Below are 16108 nucleotides of genomic sequence, written 5' to 3' on the forward strand. Positions count from 1 at the left end.
TGCCCTGGGCCAAAGGCAGGCGCTAAACTGCTGAGCCATCCAGGGATCCCCGAGAAGCAGACTTTTAAAAATAATGGAAGACGAAGGAAGGAAGTTTAGTCTGGCAGCCCAGACAGATGTACACTTTATCATTTAGTTCCTAATTCCATGGTCTTGTGGTTCTCATTATGTCCAGGGCCTCCTGGATTTAAAAAAAAATTTTTTTTTAAAGATTTTTAAGAGTATGAGCTACAAGGCTTTGTAATATCTCGGTTTTGGATTTCTCTGTGGCCTCCAGCACGTGCTGCGCAGTTCGAGCTGACAAAGGAAGGTCCTGGCTGCTGTGGCCTCCGAGGACGCTCGCTGGTCACCACAGGGATGGAGCAGGGCTTTGCTTTGTAGGTCCAGGAGGCTCCCAGTGCGTCCGGAGTCAGGCCGGAGGGCCTGCTACAGCCTCCCCAGAGGCTCCTGAGTGCTTCATGGATCGAACAGATTGCCAGTTGATTCCTTTTAAAATTAGACATAAAGCTTCCAACGGGGACAGACAGGGCGGCTGGCGCGCACGCTTGTGTGTCAGTGGAAGAGTCTGGTAAATTCAAGTACAGCCAGGCAGCAGCTGGGCGGGGGCGTGGATTCCGAGCAAATGGAATCAGATACCGAGGAGTCTGCTGCTGTGTCCCCTCTGGGGACCTGCGTGATGGAGCACCCCCCCTTGGCCAGTGCTGGGGACACCTGGACAGCTCCGCCTTCCTTCCTACCTCCACCCTTAGCAGGTTACAATTAAGAATCACGGTTAATACATATTATTAATCTTGTAGTGACCTATTGGCACAGTTCAGAAACCCTCTGGTCACACTCATGGCAACGATGGGTGTTGGAGGTAGAAGGGACATTAGAAGACAGTGTGTCCCACCTACCCTTCCTCATTACCCAGAGGGGGACACGAGACCCAGAGAGGTGAAGTAACTTACCCAGGGTCACACAGCAAGCTGGCTCAAACCCGAGCCTCCTGAGTGCCAGTCTAGGCAATGCGTTGTGGTGAAACGAGGTAGCCTGAGGACCGCGCTCTTCAGGTTCATACAGACCTGGGTGAGTTTTGTCCCGGCCACGTAGCAGCAATAAGAGACAGCTGACGTTTATTGAGCTCTGACTGTACCAGGCATTTGCTAAGTGCTTTACAGTTATTGCTACATTTGGTTTTCGCAACGACCCTGTAAGGAACTGTTATCTCTGTTTTGCAAAGGGGGAAACTGAGGCGCAGAGCAGCGAAGTAACTTGTCCATGGTCATATTATAAAGGGTAGACACAGGCTCGCAAAACTGCAGAACCTGTATTCTCAGCTACTATGCTTAAGTGCGTGAACTGAACCCGAGGAGAACTTTCCCTGTCTGTAAAATAAGGTAAATAATAGATCCTTGCAGGTTTTTGATGGATTAAAGGTAATGACCAAAACACATCTCATACCCAGTGGGCGCTTAATATTTTATTCTTTTTTTGTTGTTGTTATTTATAATCAGATTTGCTGTTTGATGAGCACAGCCACACTGTGTCCCCCCAACCTTTGCTGAAGCTTCGCAAGTTTGCTGGTCGTGCAGTTCTCAGTGTGTGCGCCCTGGTCAGCAACATGAGCACCTGGGTGTCTGCTTAGAAAATTCTCAGGCCCCACCGCAGACCTACTGCATCAGCCTACAGGGGAGGGGAGACAGGGAGCCCTTGATGGCGCGGCCCTCCAGATAATTCTGGAGCACTCGAAAGTTTGGGACCAATGCCCTCCTTTTGCCACTAATGTCCCTCCGAACTACTTGCAATGACAATTAGACGTGCCCTGGGTTGGTGCTTCTAAGCTTCAGTTTTAGGGAGCACCTTTCACCGGCCTGGGGGCTCCCATTGCATTTTTTTCATCTCATATTGCATTTCTCTCCCTTTTGTCGGAACCTGTTTACAAACAGATTTGAGCTGGCAATGGTGCCTTTTGGATCATCCTTCCCAGCGCTGTGCCGGGGGAGGATGCGGGAGTCTGGGCTAAGAGTTCTGGGGAGCTCGGGCCACACCACGTTCCTCCTTCTGTGAATCTCAGCATTTTCGTGCCTTATTTTCCCCATCTGTACATTAGATTTATGAAAAGCCAACTGCCCTTTTAATATCAAAGTTTTGTTTTGAAATAATAGACTCAAGGCTCTTGGAAAAGTCTATTTATCTTATTATTAACACGATCTCTCTTTTTCTCCTCCCTTCGTAGATATTTTAAGATTCAGAAACACTTCATTTTCGGCCCCTTCTCTCTCCCTCTTCACAAGAAAGCCTTCCTCCTCATCTGGCACCAGTGTGGCTAGATGTGCTGCTGGAATGTTCCCCCTCGACACCTTTGTTGCTGTGTGTCTGTGAGTATAGTCACGTGCATCCGAGGTACCTGGTTGGGAGGTTTGTGTCCGGGCCGTGTCATCAACTGCCACTCGCCAACTACATGGAGTCATTTACTTTTTATTCCTGATTGATGTCTGGCCACGTGCTCCATGGCAGGTCACCTTGTACCTTAACCCAGAAAATTTGGAAGTGTGGGAGGGGAAGGCTGGCCACACCCATGTGTGATTGAATTTCAGAGTCACTGAGAAATGTCTCCCGTCCCAAAATATTCCTGTTCCTGTCATGTGACCTCTGAAGATTAATTTCTTTTGTCTGAGGCAGGGCTTCTCTCACAAGCACCCCCCCCCCATCCCGCCTGTTGCTTTTTGTTTGCATCACACCTTGGTCCTCAAGATACATGGATAGAATTGGCCCGTAGCTGGAATTGTTGGTAAGAAAACCTCACTTATGTGACTGCCCCCTCCGAGACATCCACGTCTATACCACCACCCAGTCACCCACATCAAAATACCTTTAGGGGCCGCTGGAGGGCTCAGTGGCTAAGCATCTGCCTTTGGCTCAGGGTGTGATCCCGGGGTCCTGGGATCAAGTCCCGATGGGGAGCCTGCTTCTCCCTCTGCATATGTCTCTACCTCTCTCTGTGTGTCCCTCATGAATAAATAAGTAAAATTTAAAAAAAAAAAGCCACCTTTATTAAAACTGGTTACCAATTAGGTAGGTTAAATAAATTGGTTCAACTAACATTTAAAAAAATGATAACAAAGAGTTTTCTCCCCCAAGTTTATCTGATTCCTACCTTTCATTCCTGTTTCCCCGTGTGTATGAGTTGGGTTCCTACTGATTCTGAACCCATATAATGTAGATGAAAGATAGGAATCCTTAGTCCTCTCAGCTGCAAGTATCTTCCCCAGTGTTTAGGGTGCTTTGGCTTATGATCTTTCTTTACAATTATAATACGGAATTTAGTTAAAACCATTAATCTTTGACTTTATCATTTTTCATTATTTATTCTCGAACGCCACCCCCCCCCCCTTAAAACTGTTAGGTATTTATCTGTATTTTAGTAAGGGTGTAGCGGTTTAGGTCTCACTGGGCTGTTTTCTCTGCATGTTCCTTGGTGCTGGCGTGATGAGGCTTTGCTCACACGAGTCTTCTCCCTGCAGATGCCTCACCGCGCTGGGCCTGGCCCTGCCCCTGGCCGGGACTGTCTACGAGGCAGCCAGGTGGAGGGGGTCTGACGGCCGGGCCTCCCCCCTGCCTCCGGTCACCGACCAGAGTCTGCCTTTGAGAGAGATGCAGAGGACTGAACCGAGACACGGAGTGAGGTGCCTGGCCCAGCCCTCACTATCAGGAACCCCAAGCAGAGAAAAAGGTAGGCATTCTAAGAACCTAAGGCCACTCACAAGAGGTGACTCAGACGAGTTGCAGTCAGAAAATAAATCCTTCGGTGCTGGAATCTAGTGAAAGCCCAGCAGCTTCCAAATGCCAGTGTGGAGGTTGGGTCTCTGCTCTTTACAATCCCATCTTTGTTTGCTGTCAAAGTGTTGAGGCGAGGTCACTAAAAATGCTGCTTTCTTTCTCGGGTACAATTATCCAGTGTCCTTTGTGCTCCCCAACGACTAGGTCGGAACAGAGCTTGGGTTTCACTGGAGTAATCCTTTAAAGGACAATCCCATGATCCCAGTGCCTATTTGCAGTGTCACAGCTACGCAGATGACTCACAGAACCTTCCTGGCATCACTAAGGTAAAGGATTTACATGTCAAATGAAGCCAGGGGAGTCATTGTGCAACCGGTTAGAGCCTGGCAGGGGCAGCTGAGCCAGGACCAGATAACCAACCCACTTAAGGAAGGGCGAGCTGGACCCCAGTGAGCAGGTGGCCGCCTTGCATTGGGTTGCGGTTAAAAGTCAAGTGCATTTCCTTCATTTCCGCCTGCCCATATGGCAAGGCAAAGACCACACACCCCCTCTGAAATAAGAATAACGTCCCCGTGTGAACATCTTTAGAATATGGGGAATCACGTCCAGCAGAGCCCCTGGAGGGGCACGTAGCTGACCTTCCCTTACTCCAACTAAGAGGATAAAAAAGACACAACTTTAGTGACCAGGCCAATAGATTATGACTATGTGACCGAGTAGCTTCAGGCAGCATGTCCACCTGCACAATGGAGGGCACAGTGATGATTTGATCAGATCCTCTGGATCTTCAGGCAAAGACAAAAGCGAATGTTAACACCACCACAAACTCCCAACAAGGAAAGCAACACAAAGCACGCTTTGTGTCAGGATGACATAATAGAAGAGCTGAGAATGCTCACCCTCCTTCCCGTGTCCGAGGGCGCCCAGGGGCCTGGTGGGTCCCCGTCACCCATCGTCCTCAAGGGAAGTGCTCATTGTTCGGCTCCTGGACGGGGGTCAGTCCCTGGGCTGCTTCGTAATTTCTACCCACCGGCCCTCGTTCTGCCCTATTTCTACTCCATCACATCAGATACCGGGGACGGATATGATGGGCTCCCCCCACGCCTCAGAGTCCCCTGCTCATTCCTCATGTGACATGGCTCAAGAACTCGGCTCCCTGGCTGCCACCTAGAAGGTTCCATGGGCATGGCACAAACAGCACATGCTGAGTGACCGCCCCCCCCTTGGTCAAACCTGCCTTGGTTTCTAACTCTGCCCTTGGTCAGGTTTTTTGACCTCTAGGAGCTCAGTCTCCACGTGCATGAAACAGGGGCATACGCTGGGATTTGTTGAAAGAATTAAATGAGATAATGTGAGCTGTCCTCCTCCTGATTCATTGCTCATTTCTTCATTCTCTTCCCTTAAGCCAGAAGGAGGAAAGGGTAGCAGCTTTAATTGGCCAAGACCTCTCACTAACACTGACCTTGCTGAGGTCAGCTGGGTCCCGGGCACGTGCCACATGCTTCTGGTTGTCAGACTGGGGGTGAGCCTACAGTCACCAAGATTCACCCTCGGCTAACATTCGGGGGAAGGCTGAGCCTCAGAACCTGATGTTCTAAGGCCAGATCGCAGGATTTCAGGCAGGCACACCTGGTATGGTGTCAGGAATGAGCCCCTGAGACGTTAGGGTTTTAGCCCAAAATAGGACTGTCAATGATCGGGGCAGGAGGGTCATGTTAGCTTTTTCAGCAGCCACATTTAAGTGTGGCTTCAAAAAGGCATATTGGGGGGTGGTGTCTTCTGTGTTCTGTTGCTGTAGCAATTTTTTTTTTGTATTTAATACCATCAGAGTAAAATATCACATCTTGAACGGTTGGAAATAAAAATCAAGGCGGAGAGAGCCCTAGGGTCGGCATCATTTTCCCTCTCCACGTTTACACTCACCAGCGAGTCAAATCAACGTAAGACTACCGTGTCTTCTCAAAGTTCAGAGCCAAATTGGGTATTTCAGATTCCTGGTTCTTTATCCTCCAAATAATCATTGCATTCGCTTAGGGCGGTTTCCTGTTACATGAGCCTGTCCTTTCCTACTTAGATGACAAAAATATGAGTTCGTGTTTGAGGAAGTTTCCATGAAGTAAATAGCTGTGGATTTCAGCCCTTGGAACAGGGCTCTTGGTCTGTGGTCTGTTGCTTGAGGTGGGCTCACCTCAAATAATAATCACTGAGAAAATCCAAAGGGGCCACCAGGCTTCCCAAAGCACCGTCACAGCCCACGGTTCTCAAACTTTGGGGAACATCGGAAACACCTGGAGGGCTTCAGCACATCACAGCACAGATTGCTGGGCCTGGCCCTCAAAGATTCTGAGACAGTAGGTCTGGGATGAGACCTGGGACTGTGCCTTTCTAACAGGTCCCCAGGTGATGCTGAAGCTGCTGGACTGGTGAGCCCTCACTTTGAGAACCACGGACCACATCCTCCCCATGCCCCTTTGGCTCATCCTTTCCATCTACGAATGGGTACACGGGGCCCAGAGGCCGTCCTCCCCACAGGACCAGTTCTTTTCAGACGTTAGAAGCTGCTACTAGTCAAGGCCACCCACAAGTAGAATTTAGATAGAAAAAAGTCAAATGGTAGCAAAACGTATTCAGTGCTCGCTTGCCAAGGTGGGCATCAGGCCAGATGTTTGACAGACGTGCTCAAAGGCTCACAGCAGCACTGCCAAAGAGCACGCTCGGCTTAAAAGTGAGGGAAGGGGTCCTGAGAGGTGAAGAGTGAGGTGGGGCCAGGCAGAGAGAGCCCGGCCACGTCTCTCCTCTGTGGCAGGTGGCTTCTCAGGGCCCGGCCAGGTGCCGGTGAGCGCAAATGCCTCCAGCCGACGGGGCGAGCTTCGAGCCTCCGGGCAGGCCCATGGTGGGAGTGACCCCAGTGGAGAGACTCCTACGGACAGCTAGAACCTCAGAAATGGGCAGAAATGGCCAATTTCATTCTCCCATTTAAGAAATTGGCGCCCCGTGACAAGCCAGATCTCATTTGTAAAAAAGTCTCAATGCTACACCCTTGCACCTGCAATGTTTAAGCACCAAAGCTACATCCAAGAGGAAAATAGGAGTCTCTCGGAGCAGCTCGCTCAAGCCTTCCTTCGGAGGTGCTGGCTCACGATTCCAGCTATTTGGAATTGATCTAAATGCATCCAATTAATTTTTTTTAAATGAGAAGACATGAGTTAAGGAGAAAGGATTAGAGCAGCTGGGCTTAATGTAGTGAGCCGAGCAGGTGTGCTAGCATCTCGTTTGTTCTTCATGATATTCCTACGGTTGCAAGATCTACGTCGATTCCCGTTTTGTAGATGTGGAAACATAGGCTGGAGAATTTAACTCACTTGCCAGAGGTTACAGAGCATCCAACAAAAGACAGCCAGAGTCAGAGCCACGAGCAGCCAACTATAAAGCCAGCATCCTTAGCTGCTGTACCACCTGCCCCTGTTCTCACACCTGTACTTGACAGGTAGAGATGCTGTTTGCAAGTAGTTCGTTCTTGGGAGGACGGAAGAAATGCCATTGTCAAGTGAAATGCTGGCTTTATGGAGCATGTGGTTTCTGAAGGATGCCTAAGTTCTCTTCCCCACCCTCCTCCAACCCCCCACTTTTGTCCAACAGGACTGGGGTCAGGTGTTGGCATCTCGGGGGCCTGAGCTCGGTTAGCATATTCTGTGCGTGGCAGTGTGGACACCAACGTCAAATCGGGCACATTAGGGAAAAGGAGGGAGACCACACCCAAAGGTGCACAGATAGATCAAGAGGGGGCCATGGAGAATGGGGTGGAGCAGTCCAGGGTCACAGCAAAGGGGTGTCTGCGTGACAGCCAGGATCACTGGTGTGTGTGTTTTTTTTTTTTTTTTTTTTGGTGTGTGTGTTTTGACTCCTGTTTGCGGGCCAGCGTGTGGGCTGGTCTGGCTCTCAGCGTGGCCTGTAACACCTGTGCTCTTGTCCAGGGTTTTTAGGAGCCACGGGGCGTGCGCTGACATGCTTTTCTTGGCAGAAGAACACGCTGGCCATCTGGACCGCAAGGACGCCAGGAAGCACGTGCTCCGCGCTGAATGGCATCCGAGTTCTGAGCCTCCTCTGGATCATGTCGGGGCACACCAGTCAGATGACTGCGTGGCTGTCTTTGGGTGAGGAGGACTGATGGGTCTTTGTGAGCAGTCGAGGAAGAGAGACGCTTTCAAGTGAGGGGAGCACGTTGGGCCTCGGGACACGAGGCTGCAGCCTTCCCCGGTTTTAGAGATAGAGCCGTGACCGCCCACGAGTGAGTTTTCCAGGCCAACAGGCCGGTGCCCGTGGTTGCATTACCTCCTCCCGAGTGTGAACCAGGCACCTGATTACCAGGTGAGCAGTGATGCCTGAGGATTGTACGTTCGTTGTCCAGAGAGCTGGGTTCCTTCTAGAGATGATTAACGAGGCCAGAAATGAACGCTTCCTTCTCCTGGAAAAATAGGCATAAATAAGGATTGTGCGCTGGTGTTACACGAGCGTTTCTCGGCCCTCCGCCAGTTGCCTCCCTGGTGGAAGGCCGCCAGCAGCAGCAACCCTGCGTAAGCGTGGTCAGCATTGAGGGGAAGGCCAGCCTGGGGGGGCTCGAAGGACCCCCTGGGGGATCGGCACCCAGTCTGTGGGCAGGCGATGCAGCTGGGGCCCCAGAGTGGCCATGGGCACCGTGAGAGCAGGAAGCAGCTTGAAGCCTTGGTCACGGTTCCACGGTGCCCCTGTCACCACCTCCAATGCCAATCTACCTTCTCCTCTTTTTTTTTTTATAAGATTTTATTTACTTATTTGACAAGAGGGAGCACTAGTGGGGGGAGCTGCAGGCAGAGGGAGAGGGAGAAGCAGGCGACTCCCCACTGAGCAGGGAGCCCGACTCGGGCCTCGATCCCAGGACCTCGGAATCACGACCCAAGCCGAAGGCAACTGTCTAACCAACTGGCCACTCAGGTGCCCCTACCTTCTCCTCTTAAGTTGTGGGGTTGCCCAAAATCCCCTTGATGCTGTGAAAGCTGAAGGCATTCCTCTTGGTTTTTTGAAAACATAAATCACATGACTTTCTTCCGTGAAACCAAGACACTGTTTTTATGTTTGTTGCAGATAATGTGCTCGAGTGGAAGACCAGAGTGCTTAAAAACCCACTGTACCTTTATTCTCGGAGTGGCCCGTTCTATCTTGGGGTTGACACGTTTTTCCTGATCAGGTACTAGGGTGTTTTCTCTGCTACTGTACATGTCGCTGTTTGTCGGGGGACGGGTGCATGCCTGGGACGCCATTATCACTTTAGTGAGAAAAACGGAATGACTCCTATTTATTTCCTCACCTGGCCTTTGCTTCTGTCCAACTGTGGATAGTACTGCTGTCATAAGCTCCTCTCTTTTGTATCTTCAGTTTATTAAATGAGTTAGAATGGCTCTCTGAATTTTTTTTTCCAAAAGGTGGTTTTATTTGAATCAAAATTGATTATTTCAGTGGTTCTCAAATTCCGGCCCATGGACTGATGAAAATCCGTGATAAAGTTGACAGTTCTCACTAGAGTGAAATGTGAACAAATATGATGTGACATTTCATGAAGCTATCTTTATTTAATTTAACTACTAGGAGGTACATCTTCTTAATTGTGTGATAAATGTCAGGCACCGTGTTGAGGGCTGCAGCATTACCTCGCTTAATCCTAACGATGTCCCCATGCAGTGGGGACCACTGTTAAAAATCCCCATTTTCTTCTCTTTTTGTTGCTAAGGTGAAATTCACATAACAAAATTAAGCTCCTCAAGTGAACAATTCAGTGGCATCTAGTACATCTCCAGGATTGCACAACCACCCCTTCTAACTAGTTCCAACACACTTTCAACATCCCTAAAGGAAACCTCATACCCATTCAGCAGTTATTTCCTAACCCACTCCCCACCCCAGTTCCTAGAAATCTGCTCTCTGAATCCGTGCATTTACCTCTTCTAGATATTTTATACCAATGAGCCACATAATGCTTGGCCTTTCTGTGCCTGGCTTCCTTTATTTAGCATGATGTTCTGGACACTCAGGTACATCGTGGCACATATCAACACTTCATTCCTTTTCATGACCAAATAATATTCCATTGTATGGATAGACTACAAAATCTCTACCTCCAAGGTAAGACCTCTGAGACTGAGGGAGATGGTCCTGGTGTGGACCCGCTATCCAAACCCAGGCAATCTGATTCTAGAGTCCATATTCTTAGACCCCACGCTGACCTGCCTTGATCTCTTTGGGGATAAATGCCTCTTCCTTCACAGGGAGATGGTGATAGTAGGTGGCAGCTGTTTTTATCAAATGCTAAGCATTCATCCATCCAACCATGATCTACTGAGTCCCTGTTTGCGGGGCATCGTTCTAGCCGCTGAGGGAGACAACCATGGATAAAACAAACAGGGACTTCTTATGGGGTTTCCAGTAATGTGTGTGTGTGTGTGTGTGTGTGTGTGTGTGTCCAGCAATAAGCAAGCAAATAAACAAGAAAAAATGTTTTAGTAATAAATACTAGGAAAGAATACAACAGTGGTTGTAGAGAGCAAGTGGGTAACTATTTCGACTCATCAGAGAAGGGGCTACTGGATCTAAGTGGCAAGGGGAGCTGGCCACGGGAAAATCCAGGATGAGAAGGTTTCAGGCAAAGGGAGCCACTAGTGCAGAAGGGCTAAGGAAGGAGAGAGAGAGAGAACGTGTGTGTCTTGTTAAAGGAGCAGAAAGAAGGCTGAAGCATAGCGAAGGTGGGGAGAGAGGGAGGAGAGGGAAGAGCGAGCCAGGCAGGGCCAGACCCCAGGGGACCGTGTAGCGAGACTCAGGAGTTTGGGCTTCGACTTGGTGGGACAAGAAGTGGTTGGACAGTCTCCTTTGAGAAGCCGTATTATCTGACATTTGAAAAGCGATCACTCTGGCTCCTGTGTTAGTCACAGGCCTAAGGATAAAGGCCAAGATGGAAGTAGGGAGGTCAATCAGGTGACCTTGGCTGTGCTTTGGATGAGAAACAGTGAGGGGACAGAGGAGGGGTGAGGGACAGAAGAAGGTCACGGTCAAGATAGGCTTTAGAGGCAGAAGCAGGCCTGTTGCTCATCGGACGAGATGTGTCCGATGTCCTCTGTCTAGAGGGGACCGGAGAAGGATTTCTGGTGTGGCTGGGTGACCAAGGTCACAAAGGTGACACTCACTGAGTGGAGAGCCTGGAGGAGAAGCCGGGTCTGGAGGGAGACTCAGGCTTTCTGCTGGAATCGAACGATCCCGACCAAGTGAAGATAAAGGGAGCCCGTAGACGCCCACGTCGAGGTGTCGTCAGGGCTCTGCAATCTGGAGCTCAGTGGGAATGTCGAGGCCGGAGAGGGTGACCTTGGAGCCCTTGGGTTACGGGCAGCGTGGAGGCCACAGAGCTGGGCAGATTGTGCCGGATGGAGAATGGAACGGCGGGTCAGGCCTGGGTGCCAAGGCCTCGGCCACCCGGCCTGCAGGCTCCCTAGGGAGTCTGAGAAGGAGTGACCGGTGAAATGTGAGGACAAGTGCGACGCTGCAGGCACCAGGGAGCCAAGACAGGAAAGTGGTTCACGAAGGATGGGCGTCATCAACAGGCCCGCGGGACGGGCATTGACTGTGCACAGAGGCGACCTCTGTGTATGGCTCTGGGGTGGAGGCTGCTGGGGTCCCCGTCTGGGGCCCGGGGGTGGCCGCCCGGCAGGTGTAGCAAGGACGGCGTGGCGTGGAGGTGCTGACCGTGGCGGGGGTGCTATGCTGTGTGTGGGGAGGGTCCCAGGAAAGACAGGGGACCCCACCGCACACCTGCATCACATGCTGGGAAGGACCCAAGGGAAGCACCGTGCAGCTGCACAGTGCTGCTGGCCAGAGGGCCCCGCAGCCAGCTTCTGATAAGGGCCTCGTAGTTGGCTTTTTTTTTTTTAATTAAAAAATTTTTTTTTAATTTTAAAAGTCTATGATATTCTTGGGACGCCTGGGTGGCTCAGCGGTTGAGTCTCTGCCTTTGGCCCAGGGCATGATCCTGGAGTCCCAGGATCGAGTCCCATGTCGTGCTCCTTGCATGGAGCCTGCTTCTCCCTCTGCCTGTGTCTTTACCTCTGTGTGTGTGTCTCATGAATAAATAAATAAAATCTTGAAAAAAAAAAAAAGGTCTATGAAATTCCAAAGTGTACGAGCCACCAGACTAGGAGGGAGCTAGCCCACAAACAGGGCGGAGTGTCAGGAGGGGACCTACTGACCACTAGTTTCTGCAGCACTTACCTACCGGGTGGCTTGCTCCCTGTCCTCCTCCAGACGTTCGCCCAAACGTTCCCTTCCCAACGAGGCCTTGATTGTCCTCCTTGTCAGAAATGGACCCACCAGGACTCTTAGCTTCATTTTGCCTGATTTATTTTTTCTCTTTATCATACATGCTCAGGGATGCCACTTACTTATTACTTCGTATTAATCATCTGTGTCTCCCCACTGGAACATAAGGTAGGACTTTTTCCACTTTGTGTTCTGTTGACATTGGTGCCTTAAATCAGTGTCAAGTGTATTGCTCAATAAGTAGCTGTTAAAATTATTTTCTTTCTTTCCTTTTTTGTTTTGGAAATGATTTCTTAATTGTTTTAGCCCTAGATTCTGGTGTGATAGTTTCTTGGGGTTAATGGAGAAAAAGTAGGGTACAGAACGAGCTGAGACTGGGCCACCAGGGCAGCAGCTCATGCTAGGAGGTGGCCAGGGTGACAGTAGAATGGCCCACACAGGCAAGGGTCAGAGGCCACTGTCTGCAGTGATATGGGAACCACTAGGCACCAGACTTTCCAAGGGGGCACAGCTGAGTCTAACCGGGCAGGCAAAGCCCAACTGCGGGGACCTGGTGGGTGGGGAGGTCTGCCCCGGAGACAGCTTTCAAAGTCTGGACCTCTGTTCCCTGCAAGAGGACTGTAAGAACAAGGCAAAACAAGACACCAAATGCTGGATGGGACTGAGTGGCACAGCTCCAAGCCGTGGGAGGGAGGCTGGCAAGGACGGATCGGGATGGCTGGAAGCAAAGCCAAAACTCAAGCTGGAGGACTGCCACCAGGAGGGAAGAATGAAGGCCTGAGAAGCCACTGGTCGTGCCTGGACTATCGGTGCGAATCTCTGAGACGACAGGGATGCCATTGGGTCAGCCCTGAGAATCCCAAAACACAGGCCAGGACCCTGAAATTTCAGATGTTCAAGAAAATGACAAATATGCCCCCCTTTATTGTAAAGACTACATATCTGACTCCTGGCTTGCTCTGGGGCCTGGGAAGTGCTGGGCCTTTTATCGGTTCTCAGAATACAGCCCCAGTGCAGTTGTTCCAGCATCGTCTGGAAGGCTGTTAGAAATGCAGATTCTCGGGCCCCGTCCCAGACCCACTGAATCATACAGTCTGAGCTGTAAGAAGCCCTCGGGGTGCTTCTGGCTGCTGCCATCTGCTAAAGTCTGCGAACCACGGTGGGAGGAGCTGAGGAAGGCAGAGTGGAAAACAGCAGCTCCTGACCCAGCCTGAGAGATCAAGGCATCCGTCTCTTTTCCCTTTTATCTTTCTCATCGCCTGGCTCAGGAACTGTTTTTTTCCCCCTCCAGTATTCTTTTTTTTTTTTTTTTTTACTTAGAAAGTGCACATTGGAGGTGCCAGTGTGGCTCAATCGGAAGAGCAGGTGACTCTTGATCTCAGGGTTGTGAGTTCAAGGCCCACATTGGGAGGGACGGCGGGTAGAGATGACTTAAATAAATAAACTTCAACAAATAGAAAGTAAAAAAGAAAGTGCACATATTCTCTTAAATAAAATTTTCATTTGGACAATGGACATATTACTGAGTGATTCCTCGTATTGCTATCACGCTAAGAGCCTACGATTTTTTTTTTTATTCCATTTACTAAACCCAGGAGGTTGGAATGAATATCATGCCCGTTTTTACAGCTGGGAAAGTTGATGTGCAGAGATGAAATAACTTGCCCCAGTCCCCCTAGCTAGGAAAGTGAGAGTCAGAACGGAAGCATAATGTCTGTTTTGTGTCCGAAGCGTGTCTTACCCACCATGTCACTCATATGTTTACATAGTACAACTAAAGACTTCTGACTCTCCCTGGTGACAGTTGGGGGGTCCCTTTCTAGCCCTTGAGCTGACTTCGCGCATCTCTACTGCAGGATTGTACTCTTCCCCAGTGGGGTCAGGTCTCTGGGTCTTCCTGGCATCCTATAGCGACTTCTGCTCACAGCCTGTTTCCTGCCAGCCTTTCTCTTTATCCTCCGGATGAACTGAACGGCTGGATGGTGCATGCCCACAGAGAGGGACCCCGATTCATTCTTTCCTGAAATGAAGAGGAGGCCGGAATTGGAATTGGCTGTCCTACTTCCACATCCCAGTGCTCCCTTCAACATGTCTCTATCAATTGTGTTCCTATTATAGTGAACCCAACTTGCTGCGTTTCAAAAGAAAATCGTGCTGGCAGAGAACAAAAACATTCTCTCACCCTCCCTGATCCCTTCCAACACACACACACAGACTTCTTTTGCAATAGGAAATGCATTCGTTCCTTAGGGAAACACCCACAAGGATCATTGGCATGAATGTCGAAAGGTCAGAAAACTCACTCACAAACTTGCTTGTCATCAAGTTGGCACTCAAGAGACATAGCCTGTTTCTTTAGCTGAACATTCTGGGGAACACATTTGTCATCAGGATGTGTTGGTTGAGAATCTTGGGCAACCTCACTGAGTCTTTGAGCATTTATTGCCCTACAAGGTAAGCAGGGATGGTAATATCTTCCCTTTTACCAATCACTCACTCAACAAACATTTATTGCCAAGTAGTTTGGCAACACCCTAGAAGCAAAAGCAACACCATTAGTGAAAGTACTTTGAAAATGATGTGGCACTGGGACGCCTGGGTGGCTCAGTGGGTGAGCGTCTGCCTTCAGCTCAGGGCATGATCCCGGGGTCCTGGGATGGAATCCAGCATTGGGCTCCCTGCAGGGAGGCTGCTTCTCCCTCTGCCTGTGTCTCTGCCTCCCCTCTCTCTGTGTCTCTCATGAATAAATAAATAAAATCTTTAAAAAAACAAAACGAAAACAGTGTGGCACTATAGAAGTAGAGGGCTTTGGATGTTATTACTTCAAAAGGCTAATGTGGTAGCTCTTAGAGTGGTTCACCAAATATTTCTGGTTCTCTTTCTTCTAGGCCCTTGATAACAGTCTACTGCTCCCGGCCCCACTGCAGTTGGGTGGGAATGAGGTCTGGCCGATGATGGGTACCTGGTGTTGCCAGTATGCTAAAGAGCTTTAAACATGTCACTTCTGGGCTAAAACATTTATTTTTTAATTTTTATTTTTATTTTTATTTTTTTTAATATATTTTTTTAATTTTTTATTTATTTATGATAGTCACAGAGAGAGAGAGAGAGAGGCAGAGACACAGGCAGAGGGAGAAGCAGGCTCCATGCACCGGGAGCCCGATGTGGGATTCGATCCTGGGTCTCCAGGATCGCGCCCTGGGCCAAAGGCAGGCGCCAAACCGCTGCACCACCCAGGGATCCCTTATTTTTATTTTTTAAAGATTTATTTATTTATTCATGAGAGGCACACAGAGAAGCAGAGACATAGGCAGAAGGAGAAGCAAGCTCCATGTAGGGTGTCTGACATGGGACTTGATCCCAGGACCATAGGATCATGACTTGAGCTGAAGGCAGATGCTCAAGAGCTGAGCCACCCAGGTGTCCCTGGGCTAGAACCTTCCACTGCTGGTTTGAAGCCCTCCTGCACGCTCTTGTTCTCTGCCCTGGTTGCTGGTGACCTTTTGGATAGTGACTGCTCCCTCAGCCTGGGTCTCCTGGTGAGGAAGATGCTGACCTCAAGGTAACTGGCCATGGGCATGTGGCCTAAGCACAATAAAAACCTATGGTTTTAGTATTGGAGGTATCTTGTTACTACAGCATAACTTACGTAACCTGATAGAGGGCCAAGTTAACCATCCGGTGAACTGCATCACTGGTAAGTTCCTCCTGTGACTGGTCTTCTCTCTCTCTCTCAGTGGCTGGTTAAGTGCAAGGTCATTTTTAAAGATACACCAGGATTCAGACCAAGGAAGAACCCTCAGCGTCATACTCAGATATGTCCTCAGCCGCCTTACAAGGTAGGTCTCTTTGTATAATCTCTTTTTTAAAAAAAGATTATTTATTTATTTATTTATTTATTTATTTATTTGAGAGAGAGAGGGAAAGAGAGAGCATAAGCAGGGGGAGCTGCAGGCAGAGGGAGAGGGAGAAGTAGGCCCCCGAAGAGCAGGGACCCCGATGCAAGACTCAA

The 16108-nt window shown here is 49.6% G+C and overlaps 1 protein-coding gene across 1 annotated transcript in view; it reads left to right on the top strand.

Annotated features, from left to right (window-relative positions):
• Positions 1-16108, top strand: part of LOC121481888 (O-acyltransferase like protein-like) — a 70582-nt gene that overhangs the window by 28385 nt on the left and 26089 nt on the right. Inside the window, exons 4-8 of the mRNA XM_041739486.1 lie at positions 2219-2360; positions 3507-3715; positions 7737-7916; positions 8884-8986; positions 15834-15935. Coding sequence (XP_041595420.1) covers positions 2219-2360; positions 3507-3715; positions 7737-7916; positions 8884-8986; positions 15834-15935 — 736 coding nt within the window. The remainder of the gene's footprint in view (positions 1-2218; positions 2361-3506; positions 3716-7736; positions 7917-8883; positions 8987-15833; positions 15936-16108) is intronic.

This window comes from Vulpes lagopus, chromosome 24 (genome assembly GCF_018345385.1).
Source record: "Vulpes lagopus strain Blue_001 chromosome 24, ASM1834538v1, whole genome shotgun sequence".
Taxonomy (NCBI): Eukaryota; Metazoa; Chordata; class Mammalia; order Carnivora; family Canidae; genus Vulpes; species Vulpes lagopus.